Raw genomic sequence first — 27,113 nt, 5'->3', positions numbered from 1 at the left:
TTGTGATCTCCTCCACTAGATGCTCATTTACGTGTTGTGACACACCGAGGGCACACTGGCCTTGGGCTCTGCTTCCCAAGCTACATTTCCATGAGACAACACAATATCCTCTGCTTCTAAAACTGAACAGTGATGATCTTTCCAAGTTGAAGGGGGAAAAGAAAGTAGTGGTGACATACAATCTTTTTCATATTAAAATTTTCTCTTAATATTTACTTTTATGCTCTAGGTGCCAATGCCCTTTGTCAATGCTGGCATCTGACATTTGGTAGTATCAGATTTAGTGCAGATCATATTTTGAGTTACTTTTAACTTACTACAAAGGTATTTCAAGTGCGTCCTACAAAGAGTATTTTGACTTCTGGAGACTTTTTCCAGCTCAGGTGCTGAATTTGGGGGGCTGTTGGGAAGGGTGGTGCTGATTCTGCTGACAGGGTGGCTCTGACTTTTTTTAGAAGGCAGAACAAATAAAAGATCTGCTTTTCTGCTGAGCAGCATACCACCTGGTTTCCTCAAAATAAAGAGGAGGTTTTGCCTCCTGCACAGTTTCCTAGTCTTCAAAGAACCAAATATCAAAGGATCTTGTCTTAAGCTCTGCTTGCTTAAACTGCAGCCATCACCCAGAATGACTTCGCGGGTTGGGTGGGGGCGGTGGCGGGGACACAGGGGTGTGGGCACAGTCGCAAAAAGATGACTACAATGCAGGTATTTATACATTTTCTGTTGTGAAATTGCTATTTTACACTGTTGCTGAAGCAAGAGAACCATGATTCAAGTTTTGCAATTTAAACATCAGATTTTGCATATATTTGACAGTAATATTTCCAACGGTTACAACTTTTTTCCTGGGTAGCTGAAGGCAGCATTCCCAATTTAGAGTCTTCTGGGGAGTCTAAATGAGCTTTAAAAGATTTAAAAGTAAATTTACAGGCTTCCTAGAAATGTGGTGTGTGTGCAAGCGTGTGTGTGTGTGTGTGTCTGTGAAAGAAGGAGAGAGAGAGAGGTGGGGGAGGGGTGAGGAGAAAGAAAAACAATAAAAAAAAGAGAAAGCATAAAAAGAAAATTAAAACCAAGACTTTAACAATTATACCACAAAAATTAGAGGCCAATAGAAGGAAATGAACTTTGAGCTAAAGAAAGGTATTTTGGAAAGTACCTTGTTGTACAGTTACATCCAGATTTTATTGTTGCTATACTGAGTCAACAAAGGAATCTGAGCTTCTTTTGTCTGAACACCTACTGTGTAAAAGATGGACCTTGAAAAACTGAGCCTCAGATTCCTACTCTCAAAGAGAGATGTGAGTATGTTAGCTGGAGAAGGCAAAAGTAATTAATCCACAAACAAGTGAAAAGCAGAGAAGTGCCTGGCTCTGCCTGTAAGCGCCCCTGACCTGGGAAAGGCGGGCAGGCTTTATGGTGGAGGGTGGGGGTCGCAGCAGCAGAACTTGGGCAGAGACTAGCCTGGACAAATGCAGAAAGATGAGGATGAGTCAGCGGGCGGGGAACTCATTTTCTGGTTTAATCATTTGTGTATTCAACAAACACTGAGCCTTTCTTATGTACAAGACACTTTTCTTGGTCCTGGGGACAAGCTGTTAGCAAAATTGACTTGGCTTTTGCCTTCATGGAATTTACAGTCATTAGCATGAAGACGAAGATGAATCAATCACTTGAATGTATGACCAAGAAACACGATGTTTCCCTGCCAGAGGGGAGGAGGGTGGTGAGAGTGAGCTGGGTGAAGGTGGAAGGAGCAGTATGCGAGGGACATGGAGGAGCAAAGAAGTGAAGGCGCGCAGTGTTGGGGCAGCAGGGAGACAGAGACCAGACTCTACGGGCTTGGGCTCGAAGGCCAGGGATCTGGAAGTTATTTGGAGGACTGGAAGGCCATGGAAGGATTTTAAGAAGGGGAGTGACACAGTCTCTGCCAGGGCTGCTCACACTTTTATTATACATACCAATCTCCTGGAGGACTGTTTAAAAAGCAGCTTCTAGAACAGGGGACTTTTTTTTTAACTTTTATTTTATATTGGAGTATAGTTGATTAACAATATTGTGTTAGTTTCAGGTGTACAGCAGAGTGATTCAGTTATACATATACACATGTCTATTCTTTTTCAAATTCTTTTGCCATTTAGGTTATTACAGAATATTGAGCAGACTTCCCTGTAGCACAGGGGATGTTTAGAGCAGTGAAAAGACTGGGTATGATACTGTAATGGTAGATGCAATGGCAGTTGTCAAAACCCATAGAATGTACAGCATCAAGAATGATGTATAATGTAAACTGGGGACTTTGGGTGATAGTGATGTGTCAGCGTAACTTCACTGATTGTCACAAAGGTACCACTCTGGTGTGGGATGTTAATAGTGGGGGAGGCTGCACCCATGGGAGCTGGGGCACATGGGTACTGTGAACCTAGAACTGCTGTGAAAGATAAAGGCCATATATGTATTTTTAAAAATGCAGTTTCTGCTTAGGTGGGCTTTGGGGAGGGGCCAGCAAATCTGTATTTCTAACAATCAGCCAGGTGATATTGATGCTACTGGTCCACAGTCCTTTAGGTTTAGTAGTAAAAGATACATTATACAAAAAAAGAAAAAGCCAGTGTTGCTAAAGCATGGAGAATGGCTTTTAGAGCAGCCAGTGCAATCAGGGAGGACTTTGTTCAGGGCTGGGGATTTGCCACCCACCTCCTCCCCTGTGCAGCAAAGCTACACTTGCACCTGTCCCCCCCGCTGTTACCCAGGACAGGGGGACCTCTTTCCTGCACAGGGCAGCACCAGCAGGCCTCCTGTTTCACTTCTGGTTTGGTCTGCAGAGGAAGAAGCACTGGACTCGTGCTCCAGAAACTGGTGGTCATCTAATATGGGCACCTTTTCCTCAGAGCTAGGGTCCTCTCAGGGAGACACAGCCTTAAGGAACGGAGAGAGATCTTAGGTAGGAGTAGGCCAGGAATTCAGGAAAGGTGTTGGCCTGGAAGTCTATAGCACGAGGAACACTGAGCTAGAGGAAAAGAGGGCCCCAGAGTGCCACCATAAACAGGGCCTCTCCCCCGTCGCCACGTTCTGTCTGCATGCCGCTGGCCAAGGCGTCCCCAAACCACGCTTCTTGCTATGACTATTGTGGTACCAGCTGTTCAAGTCCCCGAGCATTTTGGAGAGAGACACACAAGTAAGGATCATATTTGCAAAGAGCATATAGTCTGGGCCTGTAGAGGAAAGTTGGGAGCAGTGCATAAATCAGGTCACCAGTATAAATTTGTCAGTTGCTGGACAGCAGATACCTGTAGCCCCCTCGTGTGCCCAGCACCTAGCCCAGGGCCCACACCAGCCCTGTGGATGCTGGATCACTTAATTAAAAGCACTTAGAAAGGTCCCAAAAGGTCACTTCCATTGTGTTAAAGGTCACCCAGACCATTAAATCTCCAGATGGTGAGATTATAGGTGATTATTGTGTTTTTCTTTATTTTTCATTCTTTCCAAATTTAATGTGTGTTTCTTTTAGAGTCAGGGAAAGTCTTTATTTAAAAAGCACACCACATTCCTCAGTGAGATACACAACAGCACACGGTGATCTAAGCTGCTGTGGGCACCTGGTTTTTTCTCTGTTAGAAGTGTTGGTGCAGCCCTGCTGACCACTGCTGGGGTTCACCTATGGGGAAGGGGTGCTGTGACCAGCCCACTGTCCACACTGCCTTCCCCTTCTTTGGAGGGACTAGGGGGAGACTCATGGCTTCCTAGACTGGGTTCTTATTTCTTTAAAGCTAAACATTAAATTTTATTGTCATATCTCCCAACTGTCCTGCATGCGTTTATTGTTGTTTTTCTTGCAAAGACATAAAATTTACCATTTTAAAGTATGTGATTCAGGGGTTTTTAGTATAATCACAAAGAAGTGAATCCGTCACCACTATAATTTTGGAACATTTCTATCACTCTAAAATGAAACTCCAAACCCATTAGCTATTCCTTTCCATTCCCTCTACCCCACCTCTTGGTAGCCATTAATCTAATTTGTCTCCATGAATTTGCCTATTCTGGACATTTCTTTTAAATGGAGCTATATAATATGTGGCCTTTGTGTCTGGCTTCTTTCATTTAGCACAATGTTTTTAAGGTTCATCTATGTTGTAGTAACAGTGCCTCACATCTGTTCTGGTTAAATAATATTCCATTGTATTTTGAGTTCTGAGAGCTACATTATTTTTCTAAAACTAGTGTACTCTGCACTTGCTGGCAGAAAGCTCCCTCTCTTGGGGAGTTATCAGTGGGGAGCTGCTATGATCGGGGCAGGAAGCAGGCAGAGGGGTCAGGAAAGGCAGGGGTTCTGAAGTGCACCCAGAGTGCCCTGCGGGTGGGGTGGTTTGCACACAGACTTGTGAGAGATGAGTGAGGTTGCCTTCCATCTCTGCTGTCCCTCCTCCTCCTCACAGATGGGCAAGGTGACAATGGGCACCATGTGCCAGATGGGGGCAGTGACTCAGTGCAAGTGTCAGCCAGTTACACAGTGATTCTGGCCCCATCCTGGGCGTGACTCAACACCGGAGGCACAGGAGGTGCTATGCATGAGAACAACCCCATGGGGGAAAAAAACAACTGTATAGCTTTTACGGTTCATAAAACACTTTACATTTGGGTGTCATGTGACCTGTGGTAATTACGGGAAGTAAGTTGGAGAGACAGTATTATGACCATTTTGTATAAATTATACCTGAGGCCCAAGGAGGTTAATCAAAGGTTATGAGTCTAATACACAGCAGGTAGAATCAGAGCCCATCTCCTAAGGCCTACCCAGGCATTCAGCAAGTACTTAGGGAGCACCTGCTCTGGGCAAGGCCCGAGTTCTGCAGGTATGACAACAAACAAAACAGAAAAAGTCCCTGTTCTCATGGCCCCCAAAGTAACTCCAGCTGATATGTAGCAGCTAGACAAGCTCACGAGAGAAATAAATCAGGGCAAGTGACTCAAAAGGGGCATGAGGATGATGCTGATTGGGGAGAGTCAGAGAAGGCTCACCACAAGGGGACATCTTCCCTGAAGGCAGCAAGGGACGGAGCTGTGTGGAAGTCTGGGAAAGGCAATGGTCCCAATCGTGTGCCTGGTACTGGGTCAGGTTTTACCTACATTCCCTCACAGAAACCTCAACCCACATTATCAGGTAGGTGCTGCTATGCCGTTTGTAAGACGGCAAACTAAGCTCAGAATCCAACAGTGCAGGCAGTAATGCTGAGACCTGCTTCTCCGCTCCAGAACCAGTGAAGCAGACACAACCCTTCAGAATCTTTCAACTGTTTTCTTGTAACCATGTGTAGCAGAGTCCCTGAGTATGAAAGCCAGGTCCTGGTGGGAATTGCCCAGAAGATTTTTGGTTCCTCTTTTCAGTCTGGTTCTTCCTCAGCACCAGAGTCTGGTGAGGGGATCTCACATAGGAACATCGAAGAGTCCATTGATGGTTTGCTGTTGACCTTTACACAAACACCCACACTTCTCCTCAGATGGCTGGACAAAAACTCCTTAAGAACCATCATTAAAATTTTCAGTGAAGAAAACTTTCAGATCAGTTTCAGTTAAGATTTCTTTTTGCTAATGTCACCACATGTCAAAATTAGAAATCCTGGATTCTTTTTGGGTGGGAACCAACAGAGCATTGGAAACACTCAGTTATTTAGGACCCCAGATGACTGAGTTGCTTTCTGTCATGGGGTCTGTCTGGCCCATAGCAAGACTAGTGTTCCATGTGTCTGTCATAACCCCAGAGTGAAAGAGACCAGAGGGTATGAGTTAGGGGTGAGAGGAAGGAGAAAGAGGAAAGGAAACCCTTATGGAAGACCTGCTAGGTACTAGGGACTTTTCCGCTTACACCATTTAATTTGAATTTAAGTTTTCAATCATCCTGAGAGGTTGGCATCATACCATGTTACAGATGAGGGAACAGGTTAATCAGTAAGTGGCTGAGCTGGGACTAGAACCCAAGTGAATAGGAATCCTTCTACATACCATTTTTAGTCATATCTTTTTTAAAAAGAGAGTTTGGATTATTTAGCTATTTTGTGCTCTCCTAAAATATAAAGGGACTCCTGAAAGTCCCTTGGAGTTCAAACCAGTCAATCTTAAGGGAGATCAACCCTGAGTACACTTTGGAAGGACTGATGCTAAAGCTGAAGCTCTAGTATTTTGGTCATCTGATGTGAACAGCCCACTCACTGGAAAAGTCCCTAATGCTGGGAAAGATTAAGGGCAGAGAGAGAACAGGGAGAAGAGCCGTCAGAGCATGAGATGGCTGGATGGCATCACTGATGCAATGGACATGAACTTGGGGAAACTTTGGGAGATGGTGAGGGACAGGGAGGCCCGGCACGTTGCAGTCCACGGGGTCTCTAAGAGTCGGACACGACTGGGCGACTGAACAACAACAACAAAGTATACCTTTTCATTTACTTCCTTTTTTCAGTTATTCTCCCTAAATCTAGGGCTGGCAATGTTCAGCACAATTGCTGAAAGAAGTGCCCTGGATCAATCAAAGGTACCTCCCACTGCTGTGTAAATACCCACAATCACAAAACTCTCTTCCGAAATGCTGCAGTGGTGCCACATCCAGTCTGATGTCGGGCGGGAGGATGGCTGGGGAGGTGGAGACAGGCTAGTGTCCCGTGACCCTGCTGTCTAGGGAGAGCAGGCCTGGAAATGAGATCCCTCTCCTAGTGAGATGGGGGCCTCCCTGGGGTTCTGTGTGGCTCTGGAGGATACAGAAGGGAAGATGTCAGCACTGGGGGGCCTTTGGGGCTGGCCAGTTGTGAAAGTGCTGAGGTTTTGGAGGGACTCTGCTTTTAGGTCAAGCACAGCATGGGAAAATTTACTATGCCTTCTAAGCAGAAAACCAGAAAATATAGTCTTTCAGGGATTTTGGTGCTACTGATGAGTGCTTGCTGCTGCTGCTGCTAAGTCGCTTCAGTCGTGTCCGACTCTGTGCAACCCCATAGACAGCAGCCCATCAGGCTCCCCTGTCCCTGGGATTCTCCAGGCAAGAACACTGGAGTGGGTTGCCATTTCCTTCTCCAATGCATGGAAGTGAAAGGTAAAAGTGCAGTCGCTCAGTCGTGTCCGACTCTGTGCAACCCCATAGACAGCAGCCCATCAGGCTCCCCCGTCCCTGGGATTCTCCAGGCAAGAATACTGGAGTGGGTTGCCATTTCCTTCTCCAATGCATGAAAGTGAAGAGTGAAAGATGAGTGCTTAGGAGCTAACAAAACTATGAAGTTTGGATGCTGAAATTTCTGTGATACGCTGATGGGAAATGGGCAAATGTTTAAATGGGCAAATGTTTAAACATGTTTTAAATGTTTTGCAAAGTTAGGTTGTAGGGGACCGGCTATTTGGATTGCAGATAGCCAAGGAAGATAAAGACAGGGTAGCCATATGTTTCGGTAGATAGAGAGGGCAGAAATGGTCCGGAGGTGTAACTGAGGTCTTGTCACATGGAGATGAGGACAGTCATTTCAGTCTGAAGTCACGGGTCAAGCTGGGCCTAGAACATGGGACTCGGCTCTGAGCAGGCAATGCTGGCTTACCTATCCTAGAAGTGGGTCTCAAATGAGGGAAACAAATAAATAAGGAGAGTGATCCAAAAAGTTCTCTGCAAAACTGGGGCAGTTTCCTTTCCTGTGCTTAGTTTTCTTGTCTATAAAATAAGACCACCAAAATGAATGACCAGAGAAATTCCTTCAAAACCTCATATTCCTTAACTATGACTTCTCTGTCCCCATGGGACTGAGAAAACTGTCTCACCAATAGCTGGCATTCATGTGCTGGGGTCTCCTAAAGTCCTTTTTCTTTTGGGACTAGTATAACTTCTCTCTCATTGTCCATGGACAGACAAATGGATAAAGGAAGTGTGGCATATATTAATACATACAGTGGAATATTTAGTCATTAACATCATTATCACTCCTTAAAAAGGAAAGGAATTCTGACACATGTAAAACATGGAGGAACCTTGAGGGCATTATGCCTAGTGGAATAAACCAGTCACAAAAAGACAAATACTGTATGATTCGGAATCTAAAGTAGTAAAATTCATAGAAACCTAAAGTTGAGTGGTGGTTACCAGGGGGCTGAAGGGAGGGACAAGGGGGAGCAGTTTAATGTGTACAGCATGGAAAATCTGTTTCACAAAAACTGTGAAGATACTGGACGCTACTGCGCTGTACATTTTAAAATGGTTGAGATGGTAAAATCTATGTTATTGTTTTAATCATGATTATTTAAATGGAGAAAAAAATGCACTGGGGACCAAAAGAAAAAAAAATCAAACTGAACACTCTGTCCAATCCTGCTTAGACACTAAATACAACACTCTGAAAATTCTGTTACTGCCAACTCTGAATTCCTGCTTGTGCAGGTATCTTAACATTTAATAGATACAAGATCTTGTTTTGTTTGCCTCTCCATAGGCATCACCCCAAAGAGTGTGACCAAAAGAGTGAAAGAAACAGTAATGCTATCCTGTGATTACAACACATCCACTGAAGAACTGACAAGCCTTCGGATCTATTGGCAAAAGGATAGTAAAATGGTGCTGGCCATCCTGCCTGGAAAAGTGCAGGTGTGGCCTGAATACAAGAACCGCACCATCACTGACATGAACGATAACCCCCGCATTGTGATCCTGGCTCTGCGCCTGTCGGACAGTGGCACCTACACCTGTGTTATTCAGAAGCCTGATTTGAAAGGGGCTTATAAACTGGAGCACCTGACTTCCGTGAGGTTAATGATCAGAGGTCAGTGGAACTTTCTGATTTTCAATAAGCCATCGATAGGAGAATGTCTTTGATGTCCTTAAAGACACACTCCTATTGGGTTTTCTCAGGATGTCCTAGAAATATTTGTTAGTTGCATTTCTTGCACTTTGACAGTCCAAGCCCATGACAGCCACCCTGGAGCACTATCATGACCTGAAGCACCTTCTGAATCATAAAGGGACACATTTGATTTGATGCAGTTGTACTGATTTTGATTTGATGTAGTTGTACTGATCAACTACATCAGTACAACTGATGTAGTTGTACTGAGTTGTACTGACCACTCCAGTAGTCTTGCCTGGAGAATCCCATGGACAAAGGAGCCTGGCGGGCTACAGTCCATGGGGTCACTAAGAGTCATCCACGATTGAGGTACTAACACAGCATAGTCGTTCTGTTACCTGCACTTGATCCAGTAACATATTCTCCGTAAAGTATATTGACGGGCATAAAAGCTGCACAGGCATAAATATTTTTCAAGTAGTATTTGAATGTCTTTTACTATTGTATTTATTGCATATTTGAAGCTCTCATCTAACGGTCATTCCTACAAAGTTAGATGTTAGAAAACTGTGAAAGGCAGGGTAGGAACCAGCCTTGACTCAATCACAGGTAATCCTGCTAGAGGACACTGATATGTCCTGAACCCTCATTGAGAAGTAGCAGCCTGGGGCCATTCCTTCATACGTGAAATTCAAACACATTTCTTTTTTCTTTCTGGGCACTTGAGCCTTTAGTGGAAACAAAACCTTTTAACATAAGGTAAGAAATAACCTTGATAATAGTTAGCTTAAGAGGATCTTTAGTGAGTTCTTTACTGTTCTTCCCTGCTTTTGGTCTTCAGCTATACTGAATTTTTAGTTGTGTAACACCCAGATCATACCTAAAGCTTAGGAAGTAAGCCAAATTTACACAGAATTATCTTAAACTTCACTCTGTGTACTCCCTACCCATGGAGAGAACAAATATCCATGATCATGTGGTGGGATGTGAGGGGCTCTGAGAAGCCTATCTCCTCCAAAATTTAGATCTGCATGGATTCCTCCAATTCCCACTATTATAGCCTCTCCTACTAGTTTCGGCACTATTCTCCCCTCATGTATGTGTCCTCAGCTGCTAAGTCATGTCTGACTCTTTGCAACCCCATGGACTGTAGCCCACCAGGCTCCTCTGTCCATGGCATTTCCCAGGCAAGAATACTGGAGTGGGTTGCCATTTCCTTCTTCAGGGATCTTCCTAACCCAGAGACTGAATCCACGTCTCCTGCTGGCAGATTCTTTACCACTGAGCCACCTGGGAAGCCCTCCCTCTCCCTCCAGGATCCCTGTTAAAGATGAAAATGTGTTACCTGGGTGGAGATGTCATCACATACATATTAGCCTGTATCAGTTAATTACGTTAGATACATAGTCGGTCCTTTAACAGAATATCCAGAGAGAAACAGACTCAGGACATGTACATTTTGACAGAAAGATAAAGAAGATCCAAGAAGGAGAGAAGAGACAGAGTTTCAGGGAGGGCAGGCCTTAGTAGCAGGTTATAGTTGGAGACCAACGCAGCTAAAAGGCTACCAGGGGGAGTGCTGTTTGAGGCTAACACGGCCTCAAACGGGGATTCGGTGCCAAAATCAAACAAGGGAAGACAAAGGGGAAATACTGCTTAATTAGACCCAGAAACAATTCTGGTATTCCCAGTTGAGTCAATTAGAACAGTGCTTCTCAAATGATAAGATGCCTATGACCTGGGGACCTTGTTCAGCAGGTTTGGCACTTCTGACAAGCTCCCTGGTGATGCCTGTACTGCTGCTAAGGATTATAGTCTGAGAAGCAAGAAATTAAGTAAACGTTCATTTGGCCGAGGTGACCAACTGTCCCAGTCTGCCAAGGACTGAGGGGTTTCATTGGATATGAGACTTCGGGTGTTAATACTGAGACAGTCTCAGGCTAACTGGGACAGGATGATTTCTCTACATTGCCAAAGGATACAATAACAGCATAGTATCATGAAGTAGGATAGCTAGTTCCTCAAATGTGCTGCACGATGGATGTTTTTAAAACCTGCATTAAGCAGCACATTTCAGGAACTAGCTATACTAGTTAACATATTAACTGCTGCTGCTGCTAAGTCACTTCAGTCGTGTCCAACTCTGTGCGATCCCATAGACGGCAGCTGAACTATCGTCTATGGGGTCTATGAACTATCCCAGGCTCCCCTGTCCCTGGGATTCTCCAGGCAAGAACACTGGAGTGGGTTGCCATTTCCTTCTCCAATGCATGAAAGTGAAAAGTGAAAGTGAAGGCGCTCAGTCGTGCCCGACTCTTAGCAACCCCATGGACTGCAGCCCACCAGGCTCCTCTGTCCATGGGATTTTCCAGGCAAGAGTACTGGAGTGGGGTGCCATGGCCTTCTCCCAACATATTAACTAGGTTAACAAATTTTTACCTTTCTAAAACATATGCACCTTTTCCTTTCCTAGTAGGATATTCTTACTCTACCCATTAAGAGTGGTGAAAACTTGGGTTAAGATTGAAATGAGATACAAAAGAGTAATTCTTTGATAGTTCAGTCTTGCAAAACCTTTGGAGCTGCTACTCGGAACAGATCATCTTACAGAAGGAATAGAAGACAGAGCTTAGGCTGTTTTAAGTCCAGGCAGACCTTGAAAAGATGATTTTCAATATGATCCTTGGTGTTAGTGGCATTCTTGTGGTTAAATATTTCTTAGAAAAGCAAAGTCCAGAAATGAACATGAATCATAATTTGGATATGTGTTACTTGGATTTGTTATTCCAAGTTATAACATGACATACTGATATTATAAGAAACAAAAGGAGTATTCTTGTTAGCTACCATTGCAATGATTTGATCTTATAGGATAAATTAAAGGAGTAGAAAATAATGTCAACTAAAAATGGCTCAAGAAAATGTCAAACAATTTAAGAACAGGACTAATTCAAAAAAGAAAGGTGACTCTATCTGTATCTAGATCCAAGTTTTTCCTTTCCTTGGCAATTATAGTCACTTGTCATAACTTCTCCTCTCCCAGTCCTGGAAGCTTTCACCCAGCAACGTGATTTACATGAAGGAATTCCTCTAAGAGAGGACACGTTTAAGACTCACATTAGTCTAACTAACTTCCTGTATGTCAGTCTCTGGTCTACATGATTTATGTTAATGATACCATTTAACTCTTACAACACTGGGAAGGAGGTATTATAATCCCTTTCTTACAATGAGCAAACTAAGACTGAAAGTGGTTAAGGAATTGGCCCAGGATTAAAGGCAAAACTGGTTTTAAAACCTGCCCTTGATGACCACTGTGCATTATACTACATCTCTCTGTGAGGCTCTGAATTCTAAAAAGAAAACTAACATATGAGATGACGTACGAGGGGATTAGTCCTGTGTGTGTGCTCAGTTGGCTCTGACTCTTGGAGACCCCATGGACTATAGCCCATCAGGCTCCTATGTCCATGGAATTTTCCAGGCAAGAATACTGGAGTGGGTTACCATTCCCTTCTCCAGGGGATCTTCCCAACGCAGGGACAGAATCCACCGTCTCCTGCATCTCCTGCATTGGTGGGCAGATTATATACCACTGCACCACCCACCACCTGGGAAGTCCACATTTGGATTGGTTCCCCACACTTACGCTAAAAAAAGTATAAATTCTTTAAGCCTCACAATAAGTGAGAAAGAGGTGCGTGGAGTTTTTCCCTGTTTCCTCTGTAGTCATTTCACTATGCTTTGCTTTGTGTATATTTTAACATGTTATTAGGGGTCAAAAACACAAATGAAAGAGTGCCTCAAGTACTTTGGAGGAATATTAGGAAGGCCTCTCTGTCCTTGTTAGGTGTATCAAAACAGCAAGGGGATCAGTAAAGTATGGTGGTTGAGATTATAGGCTCAACAGTATAAAATTGGAACAGAGGTCTATCTGATTAAAGACTGCTTTTGAAAATATAAAGGTAATGCCAAACAAACTTTAGAGTAGTGTTACTCCAGGTGTGGGAACTAGGAGGCCAGGAAAGTTAAGACCATACAAGTAGATTTACATAAGTTATTGTCAATGCTCTGGTTCTCAAGTTGGGTGGTGGGCTCCCAGGTACATAGTATAGTATGAATTAATAAATAGATACATAAAAGAGGGTCAGTTTGTATACCTCAAAAATTAGGTAGAAAAGGAAGAAAAAGAAGTAAAAGAAAGGAAAGGAAAAGAAGGCAAACGTATGTAAATCTGCCTGTTTATAACTATCTCTAATACCATGCCATTGGTATTTTTCTGAGGCTACATTTTTTTCAATATAATCTTATTTACTGTTTTAATAAGACAGCAAAGTTTAAAGCTCTAAAAAAAAAAAGGAAAAGAAATCAGAGGAAGGGAAGGCTCTGGTATCAGAAAAACTTGAATTCAGTTCTCCCACTTACTGGTTGTGATTTCTCTAGACCTCAATTTGATTATTCATAAAATGGAAACATTGTATTAGGATAAATAATACAAAATTACTGATATTTGACCTTTTTGGATCTACAACCTACCTCCTAGGGTTGTTATAAAGACAAAATGAGATAACGTCCAGACCTAAGAAAATTAACAGCTCAATAAATGTTGTTTTTAAATGCAAGCACTATGTCAATATTTATTCACATGAATTTAGTTCTTTAATAAGTGCTCTCCTACCTCCATTCCATCAAAAGTAATGAATTGATATAACCAACTCAAACTAAAGTTAGTCTTTGGGTTATACATAATTACTAATACTTATGGGAAGTTGAAAATTATATTTTATTATTATTAAAGCTATGTATTAAAAATATAATTACACACAAACATGTAATGATATGTACTTACATTCTTGTTCTTTCTTCAGCTGACTTCCCTGTCCCTACCATAAATGATCTTGGAAATCCATCTCCTAATATCAGAAGGCTAATTTGCTCAACCTCTGGAGGTTTTCCAAGGCCCCACCTCTACTGGTTGGAAAATGGAGAAGAATTAAATGCTACCAACACAACACTGTCCCAAGATCCTGAAACCAAGCTCTACATGATTAGCAGTGAACTGGATTTCAACATGACAAGCAATCACAGCTTCTTGTGTCTTGTCAAGTATGGAGACTTAACAGTGTCACAGACCTTCTACTGGCAAGAATGTAAGTGATTGTCCTGGAGAGTTTCTGCTGGGTAGAATCTAAAAAGAAAATAACTCAGCCAGATACATTACACAATTATGCATATTGACTCTGATACTATTACTTGCAGTATTTTTTAGACATGCAAATAAAATAACAATAAAAGTGTTAGTATGACTTATTAAGGTCACTGTACAAGGTTTGACTATAATGGTACTAATTTTACTTTCTTTAATAAACATTCTAAAATTTAGATATCCAAGTAAGTTCTGTCAAGTCAACATCTTAAGAAGTTATTATAATAATATTGTTGTTATAGAAAGCACTAAAATGTGCCTTTCTTTGAAATTGCTCTCTAGGCTTTGGCACTTTCATTTTTTAAAAAATTTATTTTAATTGGAGGCTAATTACTTTACAATATTGTGGTGGTTTTTGCTATACATTCACATGAATCAGCCATAGGTGTACATGTGTTCCCCATCCTGATCCTCATGCATTGAACCTGGACTGGTGATCTAGTTCACATATGATAATATACATGTTTCAATGCTATTCTCTCAAATCATCCCACCCTTGCCTTCTCCCACAGAGTCCAAAAGTCTGTTCTTTACATCTGTGTCTCTTTTGCTGTCTTGCATATAGGGTCATCATTACCATCTTTCTAAATTCCATATATATGCGTTAATATACTGTATTGGTGCTTTTCTTTCTGGCTTACTTCACTCTGTATAATAGGCTCCAGTTTCATCCACCTCATTAGAACTGATTCAAATGTATTCTTTTTAAAAGCTGAGTAATATTCCATTGTGTATATGTACCACAGCTTTCTTATCCATTCGTCTGCCACTGGACATTTAGGTTGCTTTCATGTTCTGGCTATTGTGAACAGTGCTGCGATGAACACTGGGGTACACGTGTCTCTTTCAATTCTGGTTTCCTCAGTGTGTATGCCCAGCAGTGGGATTGCTGGGTCAAAAGGCAGTTCTATTTCCAGTTTTTTAAGGAATCTCCACACTGTGCTCCATAGTGGCTGTACTAGTTTGCATTCCCACCAACAGTGTAAGAGGGTTCCCTTTCCTCCACACCCTCTCCAGCATTTATTGCTTGTAGACTTTTGGATAGCAGTCATTCTGACCGGCGTGAAATGGTACCTCATTGTGGTTTTGATTTGCATTTCTCTGATAATGAGTGATGCTGAGCATCTTTTCATGTGTTTGTTAGCCATCTGTATGTCTTCTTTGGAGAAATGTCTGTTTAGTTCTTTGGCCCATTTTTTGATTGGGTCACTTATTTTTCTGGAATTGAGCTGCAGGAGTTGCTTGTATATTTTTGAGATTAGTTGTTTGTCAGTTGCTTCATTTGCTATTATTTTCTCCCATTCTGAAGGCTGTCTTTTCACCTTGCTTATAGTTTCCCTCATTGTGTGAAAGCTTTTAAGTTTAATTAGGTCCCATTTGTTTATTCTTGCTTTTATTTCCATTACTCTGGGAGGTGGGTCATAGAGGATCCTGCTATGATTTATGTCAGAGAGTGTTTTTCCTGTGTTTTCCTCTAGGAGTTTTATAGTTTTTGGTCTTACATTTAGATCTTTAATCCATTTTATTTTTGTGTATGGTGTTAGAAAGTGTTCTAGTTTCATTCTTTTACAAGTGGTTGACCAGTTTTCCCAGCACCACTTGTTAAAGAGATTGTCTTTTCTCCATTGTATATTCTTGCCTCCTTTGTCAAAGATAAGGTGTCCATAGGTGCGTGGATTTATCTCTGGGCTTTCCATTTTGTTCCATTGATCTATGTTTCTCTTTGTGGCACTTTCATTTTGGGAGCCCCCTTCCCATGATGGTCCCATAATGTCAAATCATTGTCCTTTGAGGGTGAATGTGCTTTTTAAGAAATACTTGTTCACTCAGAACCAAGCCTGGCAAAGAAAGTGAATGACAAACTACTAGAGGACAATGCTTGAAAAAAGTGGTCATTTTTGACCAAAACCATGCCCAAATATTTGCCCCACATGTAGTAAACTTATATAATTTTCTTTCCCCAAGAGGTGAAATCATATGAAAATATAAAATGGAAAAAGTAGGGCTTACATAAATGTATGCATATTAAATCCACAATGGGTTATTACAGAAGAACTCATATACTTGAAATACATTTCCAGCATATTTGACTGATTATATGGAGCATTACCAGGCCTCTGTCCACCCCCCAACCCCTTGTAACAGTATGTTTTGTGGCTGCACAGTAAAAAACAATATATTGTGTATAATATATTGATCTTATGTATAGTGTATCTTATATCTTCCACTTACCTTTGCTTGTAGTAGAGATATTTTAGATGGTCTACTAGTTCATCTTAGGTAAGATTAACTCTAGGTCTTTCCATCTTGAGTGGATTGTTTTCCTTAATAGGTAAGGAGATAAAATTTGGGGCAAAAATTAGTTCAGATACAAACCAAATTTTGTTGGAACATGATACAAAATTAGTTCAGATACAAACCAAATCTTATTGATATGATTTTATTAATTGTCCAAACTCATCTCTATCATATTTCATGTATCTGAAAAAAGCTTATAAAAATTAAGTTTGAATCATATAGTTTATTAATTCAGCATTGTCATTTTATTGATATATAATTAATCAATTTTAGATCATCATGATTAAGGTAGAAGTTAATAAGTACAGAGTCAATTATATTTTATTTGGGACTGTATGATATTCTGAGGCAACGGTTAACAAAAATTTTCAGAAAAGGGCCAGATAGCAAATATTCTTTACAGGTCATAGTCTCTAGCAACAACTCAGTTCTGTTATAACATGAAAACAGCCATAGACAAGACATAAATGAAGGACATAGCTGTGTTCCAACAAAATTTTATTTAAAAAAATAGGTGGTAAGCCAGATTTGGCCTATGCATGGTAGTTCATTGACTTAAAGGAAATAGATTGTAGTCCTTTAAATAAAAGGATAGATCTATTCTTTAAAGATGATTTAGACTGCCCAGCTTTATCATCTTTTCTCTGATTTGTCTTTTCTCAACTCTTTCTTCATGCTAAAGATGAGCAGTATCCCTTTTCAGAATAATTAAAAATACTAGCTCTTTGTCCTCTTTGGTCTACATTCACAATGACTTGTGGAGACAGAATTAACTGTTTACTCATTCCGTCTGGCTATCTTTTTTTTTTTTTCAATTCAGTCTTCATTAAGCAGTTGTCACAAAGCAAGCATCTTGCTAGGTGCCAGTGTTGTCTTTATGGTCAGACAGCTTTAAATACTTCAACTGGACTGCAAATGTCATTCAGAGTCAGAAGCAAATAAAGCATTTGTGGGGTGTCAAGGGGTGACTGCATAAACAAACGTAAATTAGCGTATATAGTGAAAGAAAGTGAAGTCACTCAGTTGTGTCCGGACTCTTTGTGACCCCGTGGGCTGTAGCCTCCCAGGCTCTTCCATCCATGGGATTTTCCAGGCAAGAGTACTGGAGTGGGTTGCTATTTCTTTCTCCAGAGGATCTTCCCGACCCAGGGATTGAACCCGGGTCTCCTGCATTGTAGGCAGATGCTTTACCATCTGAACCACCAGGGAAGTCAAATTAGTGTATAGTTGATAGCAATTTTGAATGGATGTGAGCAAAGCTCTACTATTTAAATACCCACTATTAACCCCAAATTTATTAATTAAGCAGATTGGGTCTGTGGCTCTTTTAGCCTGGGCCCACCCAATTTGTTAACCCTTGACGTACTGGAACACATAGGGATGTGTGTGTGTGTATAAGGGGTGAATCAGGGAGACCTACTCAGGCTGTCTTATGAGCTATATGTGCAAATGTCCTCACACAACTATACATCCGGGATTTTGGGTCTTCCCCATGGAGTAGTGCCAGGTTCCTAATAGGCATCACGAAAGAGTGGGATTGCTGTTACTGATTCCTCCTTTCTCTTAAACACTTACCTTCTTCTAGGCTGAGTGAGGCTTGAGAATGGATGAGGAGTGACCTCTGAGAGGAACCCTGTGAAACATCTAGACTCCCAGGATAACAGCAAGAGCTTCTTTGTTATTTTGGGTGTCATTTTGGTCTGCAGAGGCCAACTCTGGTAACCACTGGATATCTCTATGCAATTGGGTGTTTTAGAGAAAAATAGAAAAACAACTTACCCTAGTTTTCAAGTAGTGGGTGCTCTATGGTCAAATGTACATTTTATAATGATCACTGTGGCAGAATGTATAGGAATTATTTGAGCCTAGAACACCAGAGGCAAAGAGACCATAAAGGCTACTTGGTTGGAGATCAGAAAAACCTGAACTAATTCCTGCAAGAGATTTGGAGAAAAGGAATCAGTTGCAGAGATAGTCTCAGTACAGAACAGAAAGTCAGTGGGAGCTACTGAGCAGTGAGCACGAAGGCAAGCCTTCCCTTGGTCACTGATGGTGTTGCCATTAACTGAAATGGGAGAATGCAGGTGGTAGATACACTTTAGAAAGAATACATATGCTGAGTTCAATTTTAATCAAATGGAGAGGCTGGCATCCAACCATCTAGTTAGCAGTTGGAAATACAAATTTGGGGCTCAGAAGTGAGATCAGAAATATGATATACAGACTTAGAAATCAGCTGGTGTTTCCAACCTCAGGTGTGGCTAAGATCGCCCATGATTACCAGGGCTAGTGAGAGAATGGGACCACAGATGGAACCATGGGGACAAGTTAAAGAATAAAAAGAGGAAGAAGAGCTGATGAACAAAACTGAATCACAACAAACAGAAACAGATGAATGTGGTGTCACAGAAGTCCCAGGAGGAAAAGTGTCAACGGGACTGAATGCTGATGAGAAATCCAATAAGCTAAAGACCAAAATTTATCCCCAAGGTGTATAATCAGAAAAATGAGAATCAAGTATGCTAAGTCACTTCAGTTGTGTCCGACTCTGTGCAACCCCGTAGATGGCAGCCCACCAGGCTCCCCCGTCCCTGGGATTCTCCAGGCAAGAACACTGGAATGGGTTGCCATTTCCTTCTCCAATGCATGAAAGTGAAAAGTCAAAGTGAAGTCGTTCAGTCATATCCGACTCTTAGCGACCCATGGACTGCAGCCTACCAGGCTCCTCTGTCCATGGGATTTTCCAGGCAAGAGTACTGGAGTGGGTTGCCATTGCCTTCTCTGGAGAATCAAGTACTTTAGTATTAATAAATGTTCAGTATTTATTGATGAGCCATTCCGGGGAAATCAGAGGAGGATGAGCTGCTAGTATTCCTTTAGTGTCTCTGCCCTTTGTCCAGATGTTGGTGCTAACTATTCCTTAAAGGAGTTGAAGAATAAATGGTGTAGCTGCTGCTCCTGAGTGGAGGACTGACACATACACCTTTGTCCTCCCACCCACATCCTTCTTCGTGTGCCCCCTCTTCTTTCTGTTCCCTGTGTTCTACAGATGAGAGCCAGTTTGCAGAGCTCTCCTCCAGGATGATCCTACCTACCACTAAGCGACAGCCATGCTTGGTTCTTTGCTAGGTCTCTTCTATTCTTCCAGAAGTTCTAGGCTGAATGATGAAAAAGGTGTTATCTGAAAATGAATGCAAAGTGACTTCTGTAGTTTTAGGCAGCTATTGTGAGGTGTGTATGTGTATGTGTATGTGCGTTAAAGAGGACACCCTAAAAGGGAGAAGGCGTGACAGAGCTGGAGAAGGAAAATCTAGAAGGTACATCTAGAACACAACATCAACTATTAGTAGCAGTACATAGTAATATCAGCTATAGAAATACTTCTATTTATTTTTCTACTTTTATTTATTTTTAAAAATTGCTTATTAAGCTCTGGTATTTGTTTATTTGGCTACAACACACAGCATGCACGATTAGTTCCCTGACCAGGGATTGAACCCACACCCCCAGCTTTGCAAGCGCAAAGTCTTAACCACTGGGCATCCAGGGGAGTCCCTAAAATAGTTTGTAAAGGCTCTCCTGAGAATCTTTTCTTTGTGCCAACTTAATTCAGTAAATGCAAACATTTAAATTTTCTTTTTCACATTCAATATCTATATCTGACATCTGATATTAGTTGCCCATAAGTATGTGTCTGATTAGAGTTATGCAAGAAAAATGACAGAAGCTGCATTTTGGAGAGGTGACCAGGCAAAGTAGTGAAAAATGCTTTACAGTTGTGTCATTATAAGGGGCATGAAGGGTATCAGTTGGACACATTAGAGCAGTTGGAAACACATTAGAGCTGACACTGTTCTTTTCCCTCAACAGCCAAACCAACCCCTTCTGCTAATCAGCACCTGACCTGGACCATTATTATCCCAGTCTCAGCATTTGGGATTTCTGTGATCATTGCAGTTATACTAACATGCCTGACCTGCAGTAAGTAATATTGTACTCTGGTAATGATCTCAATTCTGGACACCCAACCTCTTATCAGGACGGGTCAGCATCTCTCTCAACTTCTCAACTTTTAAGCCTATTTTATTCTTTTTGGAGCAAATCTATGGAAACTTTAGTGTCTCCTTTACTTGTCTCAGCAGGTTCTGTTCATTCCCTGCACAGATATTTCTTGGACACCTACTATGTGCCTGGCACTCTACTAGGCACTGGAGTTCAACAGATGAGAAATCACTGACCTCAAGCACATTCTAGCTTAGTCCTTTTATCTTCCCCCAACTCTGTATTTTCTTAGAGATACTGAGGCTTGCTAACTAAATTGATAACATATCTGATGCAAAGTGATAGTCTAATCTTTGATTTGGAATTGGAGGAAAGGCAAGAATGACAAGGTTTAGGGGCAAGAATCATTTTCATGGAGGAGGGTAAGATGCACTAATGAGATGTATTTGAGTAATTATATCACTACAGGTGATTTTACCAACTCTCAGTTCTTCAGAATTTATTTTTTATGAAAGATCAGGAGTGGTTGAGGAAAGAAGAGATATTTGGGATATCTTTTTCCTATGAATCTAAATCTTTGGCCTTACACATATGCTATACTCAATCTCTGTAATTAAATGAAGAGGAGCTGCTAGGCCAGTGTTAAGGCTATAGTCACCATGAAGGAACACCAAGCTTTCTTGGAGCAGAAATTTTATACAGAGCAAATTGGAAAATCAACGTCTGCTGACTTTTCCAACTTCCAGCACACAAAAAAATCAAGGCTCGAGGAAGTCACTAGAGACTTTTTGTTATGAACAACTTATGCCACGAGTATAAAGAGGTCTGGTGGGCTCAAGGAAGTTTCTAGTTTTCCAGCCCTACCCTCTAGTTTACAGTTTTTCATCCTTAGTACATTGACTTTGAGGGCTGGATAATTGTTTGTTCTGTGCATTGCGATATTTAGCAGCATCCCTGGCCTCCTCTCACTATATTACAATAGCACCTCTTGGCCCAGTTGTGACAACCAAGATGTCTCAAAGTATTGCACGTATCCCCCAGCGGGGGTGGTGGTGGAAACCCGGGGTTGAGAACCACTGCTATAGTTCTAAGCCTGCTGAAGTTTTGCCAAAATACATAGGCGTGATTTAAGGAATGATTACCTATCTAGATTTTTATTGCTTGCACTTGTCTTCAAGGAAATGCTGCAATACGCAGACAGAGAAGGGAGAATGAAGTGGAAATGCAAAGTTGCTCTCAGTCTCCATAGAATCTGTGGAAGGATCAAGCTGACCAAAACGCCTGGAGGTACCTTCTCTGCCAATGTGGGATGTGTGAGATCTTATGGCTTGTGAACACAGGGTTTTCTTCCTCTCAGGACCAAACCTAAGATCCTTTACCAACTACCACCTTCTCAAAATCCTCAGAGTACTCTCAACAGGTGGTTGGCACATCTCTTCTTTCTCCTCACATAAAATTTGCTTAGTGTAACCTTTTCCTTTGTCGTGCCATTCTGCCATCTTAAAATGTTCCCCTCTTTTCAGTCAACTCAGTGTCTTTTAGTATCTGTCAAACACATGTACTATTTCTGGGCTAACTCCTTATTCTCATCTTTCCTTCTTCCCTATATCCCTCAGCACTGGGACACAGAGTGGGGTAGCTCTGTACTAATTCAGTAACATCTCATTGGTCTGTCTGCCTCTTACTAAGAGAGTCATCCCACTGACCCAAGCATAGTGTCATTTTCACAAAGAATTACCTCTTTGGGTCATTTTCTCACTTAAGAACAGAAGAGACTCCAGTGTCTACAGGCAAGGCTTCAGAGCTTACTTTCCATATTCCAGTTATCTCCTCAGTGTAAACATCCTCAGTTGTTTCTATCGTCCTTCACATGGCAGTTTCCAGGAGCACACGTGGACACACTAAATGTCAATAAATGGTGTCCAAGACTTTAGATTTGATCTGATTCTAAATATATATGATGGAGTAATTACTGTTCATTCAAGGATGTTAAGGGAGCCTAACCCAGAATCAGCTTTTATGAGTAACACTATTATAAGTGTTAATCGCTCTTTGTGACCCCATGGACTATAGCCAGCCAGGCTCCTCTGTCCATGGGATTTTCCAGACAAGAATACTGGAGTGGGTTGCCATTTCCTTCTCCAGGGGATCTTCCCAACCCAGGGATTGAGCCTGGGTCTCCTGCATTCCAAGATTTTTTACCATCTGAGCCACCAGGGAAGCTCCAATTTTGGGCTCTGAGGAAGCCCAATTTGCACTATTCTAAAATCCCCAGGTCTTTTAAGAGAAATATTGGGACATTAGAATCCAAGAGACTGATATCAGGACCAGGATGGTTTACAGTCTCCATAAACAGTTCAGTTTTGACTTGTGAAAGTTAGGGTAACAGCTGCATATAAAAATCAGACTCTGCAGAGTTCCTTTTAAAAAGAAAAAAAATGAGCTCTAACACCTAAGACTTACAGAGCAGGTTATGCTTTCAGTTCAGTTACTCAGTCGTGTCCAACTCTTTGTGACCCCATGGACTGCAGGATGCCAAGCTTCCCTGTCCATCACCAGCTCCCAGAGCTTACTCAAACTCATGTCCACTGAGTCGGTGATGCCATCCAACCATCTCATCCTCTGTCATCCCCTTCTCCTCCTGCTTTCAATCTTTCCTAGCAGCAGGGTCTTTTCCAAAGAGTCAGTTCTTCAAATCAGGTGACAAAAGTATTGGAGCTTCAGCTTTAGCATCAGTCCTTCCAATGAATATTCAGGACTGATTACCTTTAGGATTGACTGGTTGGATCTCCTTGCAGTCCAAGGGATTCTCAAGAGTCTTCTCCAACACCACAGTTCAAAAGCATCAACTCTTTGGCGCTGAGTTTTCTTTATAGTCCAACTCTCACATCCATACATGACTATTGGGAAAACCATAGCTTTGACTGGACGGGCCTTTGTTGGCAAAGTAATATCTCTGCTTTTTAATATGCTGTCTAGGTTGGTCATAGCTTTTCTTCCAAGGAGCAAGTGTCTTAATTTCATGGCTGCAGTCACCATCTGCAGTGATTTTGGAGCCCAAAAAAATAAGTTCCCAGATTCCCCATCTATTTGCCATGAAGTGATGGGACTGGATGCCATGATCTTAGTTTTCTTTACAAAAGCATTATTTCATCTTATAAAAATCTCTTATGAGCAAGATCTGTTTTATGGAGAGAAACTCAAGCCTCCCAGACGTTGAGTGATTTGCCTGAAGTCAGACAGATAAAGAGCAAAACCAGAACCCGAACTGGACATCAAGCTCCGGTTCCTTTCATGGTTCCATAGCAGCCTATGTGTATTTCCCCCACAGCAGTCTCTCAGCTTCCAATTCTGCTTTCTTTACAACTTACTCATTCCCCAGGATGCCCTTCCCAGGATGTTCCCCTGAGTTCTGCAATTACCTTGCATTTCCCTGACTTTCCTTCCATCTTAAAAGTTTTCTGCTCAGTCAGCTGAAGGCAGCCAGGAACCCAATCCCCTACACGTCTTCTGTGGCCATGCTGTCCAGTTCAAGCAGCTCTGCCTGTGACCTCTATTGTTGTGCTCTCTTGGGCACATCACTCTCCACCCTGGGTTTATTTTCATGTGTCTTACTTTACCAAATTGTAGGCTAACTGAGAAGAGCAAGCATGCCTGATACACCTTTGTTTGTCCCACACATAGCTGAGTGAGCACCTTTATCGATAATGTTTGGATGGTTGGTGACTGCTGGTGCATAATACTTCAATATTTCCTGTAGTAAAATTCGTCAGACCTGTCCTAAATTCTCTCATACTTTGGACCTGCCTTTATGTCATTTAGCCATCAAGATCAGTATCTATAATGGTACCTCAAGCTGGGAATACCCTTGCAATAAAAAAATAAAAAAATTTTTTTTAATGTTTTCTTCAGGTCCTACCTCCATCTGAGATTGGCCTCTTTCTGGTGCTTCTGCAAACAGCCAGGATTATCCCACCTCGACCTTCCTGTATCTGTTCTCTAGGAGCCCCTTCACTCCAGTGGCTTTACTGAAAGTGACTAGAAGAGTATGATGGGGACAGAAGTAGTTCTGGTGACCTTGCCCAAGGATTTGGAAACATGGAATTCTTTAGGCCTGGAAGAGACATTAGTGAAAACCACTTAGTAATAACAAGGATCTCGAAGTCCTGTGTGGTGACCTGAATTATAAAGGTCAGGACCAGAACCCAGATTTGGTGCTCTGGCTCTGGTGTTCTTTTCCTTCACAAATCAGGCTCTGTACTACTGACTGGTTTGTGTGTGTACACACACTATCCGTCACAGTGCTTCTGGAAACAGAATTTATTCAGTGTCAGTTAGGTCCATCTCAAGAGACTTAGTGTGATGAAGGAATGGAGGATGTCATGCTGTCAAAAGAAATCTAATGTTAATGTATGGGAAGTCTGTTTTAAGTACACCTAGAAGACAATGGAAATATTACTGGTATTTAGCCAGGACTTTATTCTCACTATGTTCTCCTTTTTGGCTTTCCCACTTCTCAACCAGGTTCAGGAGAAAGTAGATCCATCTAAAACTGAATTCCTCTGACATGGAGGATGAGTGACTTATACAGTAAGTCCCTTACATACGAACTCCCAAGTTGTGAAATGTTAACTAAAAATAAATTTTAATTCTTTTAAAATTCTTCGAAGTAACAAAATAGGTATTGTGCCAATTTTTAATTCAAAAGTGAACTTATGAGCTGTTTCGTTTGTAGTTACCTTCTAGAACAAGTTATTGGTTAGATCATAAATTTTAAATAGAAAAAAGTGTGTTTTGCACACTTACACAACTTTCTCTAAATCTTTTCTTAGGGAAATTTGCATTTTTCTCCTTAACAGTTTATTGATAGCCTCAGTCTTAACCACAAAGATTGGCACTGTGTATTAAGAATATTGTTATGTTCTTGTTCTCTAATACAATATTTGCTTTGTATGTAAAAGTAAATATTGTATTGTATACAAAAGCTTACCAACTTTTTCCCAAGGAATTATCAAAAAGCATTCATTTGGACTTTAGTATTGATTTTTCAGTTGTTCCTATAAAAAAAAAATTCAGCAAAATCTATTGTTTGACCTATGACCTGGTAAATATGATTTACTTCACAAAACAAAAAATAAAGTCATTCTGTTTGCACTTATTAACAAGTTGCAAACTTTCAAAATTGTGAACGCGCATTCGCATGTCCAATCATGTAAGTCAGTTCATGTGTCTGGTGTACATTGTCACATGCATTCTCTACAAGTGACTGCGCTTTTGTGTACTTTACAGTACTATATAGAGTACAATAGTACAGGATCTTTATTTCAGGATGTCCAGAAGCAAGTGTAAAAGTAGCAGTATACAGCCAATTCTGTCAGCTGGGTACCTAAGCTAAGTTTGTTGGACTTACGAACACACTCTTAGAACGGAATTCGTTCCTATGTAGGGGACTTACTGTACACCCCAACACACTATTAAGGTTGGAGAGTGGTAATGTTTGGTTCACATTGGACTGATACTCTCCTTAAATGGCTTTATGCTAGTTTAATCTCATTTGTAAAATCTTTATGAGAAGGTTCTCATTTAAAATGAGATAGTTTCATTGTGTATGTACTAAAGAGTAAGCTGTCTTTAGCAGAAATTGATTGATGTAATGAAAATAGCATTCCATGGGGCTTCCTCAGATCCCTAAAGTGGCTTTTTCTCTGCGGTATTTCTGGATCCCCCTGACATCAGAGAATTGAAAAGAAAGAAGTGGCCAACTGCTGTTCTTACATGACTTAACTTATGACTTCTCTTTCTCTGAAATTGCCTTCCATGCTCACTGAACCAGGAGTGGACCTGGTCAATTAGACATTCTCATTTGAAAATCTGGAGTTGGACAGCAAGAGTTTGACCAAGTTTCTCAAATGTGGCAAGATTTAAAGCGTTTCATTTCAGTAGCTTTAAAGATCAGATTATTCTATACAGTCTGAGAAACAGGGATACACTTTTAAATGGTTGCTTACAGAACAAAATTACAGAAGAAAATAAAGGTAGTAGACTTACGAGAATTTAAAGAAGATAAACAATAATAAAAAAAAAAAAGCCCAGGAATTGCTTCATTAAGAGTCATAATCCTTGGACATGATTAAAAAAAAGTAAGAGTCAGTACAAACCTAAGAGACAGCTTATTTGTACTTTAAATAAGTTATAGTAAATTATTGCTTATTACATTTAATAAATGTGTTAAAGGAGTTATATTTTACTTTATTAATAAAATTATTTTAAAACCAACCATCTAATTTTATAATTTCCATTTGGAGGATTTAATCTATACATGGGCATGAATAAAACAATAAACTGCCAATTTGTCGGCAATTTATGAATGGGATGATTATGCTGGTGCAGAGGTTCTCATATCCTTTTAACTGCTAATATCTGTTGTTAGACAATGTCCTGTGTGCCACAGTACTGTGCTATGTCTTACACACATCATTTCACTTAGTATCTATTCTGAGATACATACTGTTTAACAGATGAGAAAACTTGAGACCTAAAGTAAAATGGGTTGGCTCTAAGTCACATGGAGGCCTCAGGGCTGAGATTCGAAGCCTGTGGTCTGCCTCCGGAGCCTACAGCTTTAGCCACTACTACAGGCTGCTTCACAAACACTGCTCATGGGAACAACCGTGTTGTCAGAGTAGGAACTAAGAGGTCTACAGATCAGAGATCAGTCGCTCAGTCGTGTCCGACTCTTTGCGACCCCATGAATCGCAGCACACCAAGCCTCCCTGTCCATCACCAACTCCCGGAGTTCACTC

At 41.3% G+C, this 27,113-nt stretch overlaps 1 protein-coding gene across 3 annotated transcripts in view; it reads left to right on the top strand.

The window, feature by feature from the left end:
• CD80 (CD80 molecule) overlaps nt 1-26,586 on the top strand; it is a 28,565-nt gene extending 1,979 nt beyond the window's left edge. For 2 of the 3 annotated variants that reach the window (XM_024995021.2, XM_024994968.2), the window contains exons 4-8: nt 8,454-8,780; nt 13,673-13,954; nt 20,179-20,289; nt 21,489-21,597; nt 24,223-26,586. In XM_024995021.2, coding sequence (XP_024850789.1) covers nt 8,454-8,780; nt 13,673-13,954; nt 20,179-20,289; nt 21,489-21,559 — 791 coding nt within the window. In that variant the 3' untranslated portion in view covers nt 21,560-21,597; nt 24,223-26,586. 3 annotated transcript variants of the gene reach the window in all.
• The last annotated feature ends 527 nt before the right edge of the window (nt 26,587-27,113 follow it).

Source organism: Bos taurus, chromosome 1 (assembly GCF_002263795.3).
Source record: "Bos taurus isolate L1 Dominette 01449 registration number 42190680 breed Hereford chromosome 1, ARS-UCD2.0, whole genome shotgun sequence".
Classification (NCBI taxonomy): domain Eukaryota; kingdom Metazoa; phylum Chordata; class Mammalia; order Artiodactyla; family Bovidae; genus Bos; species Bos taurus.
The sequence above is the reverse complement of the archived record's forward strand: the minus strand, read 5'-3'. Positions and strand labels throughout refer to the sequence as shown.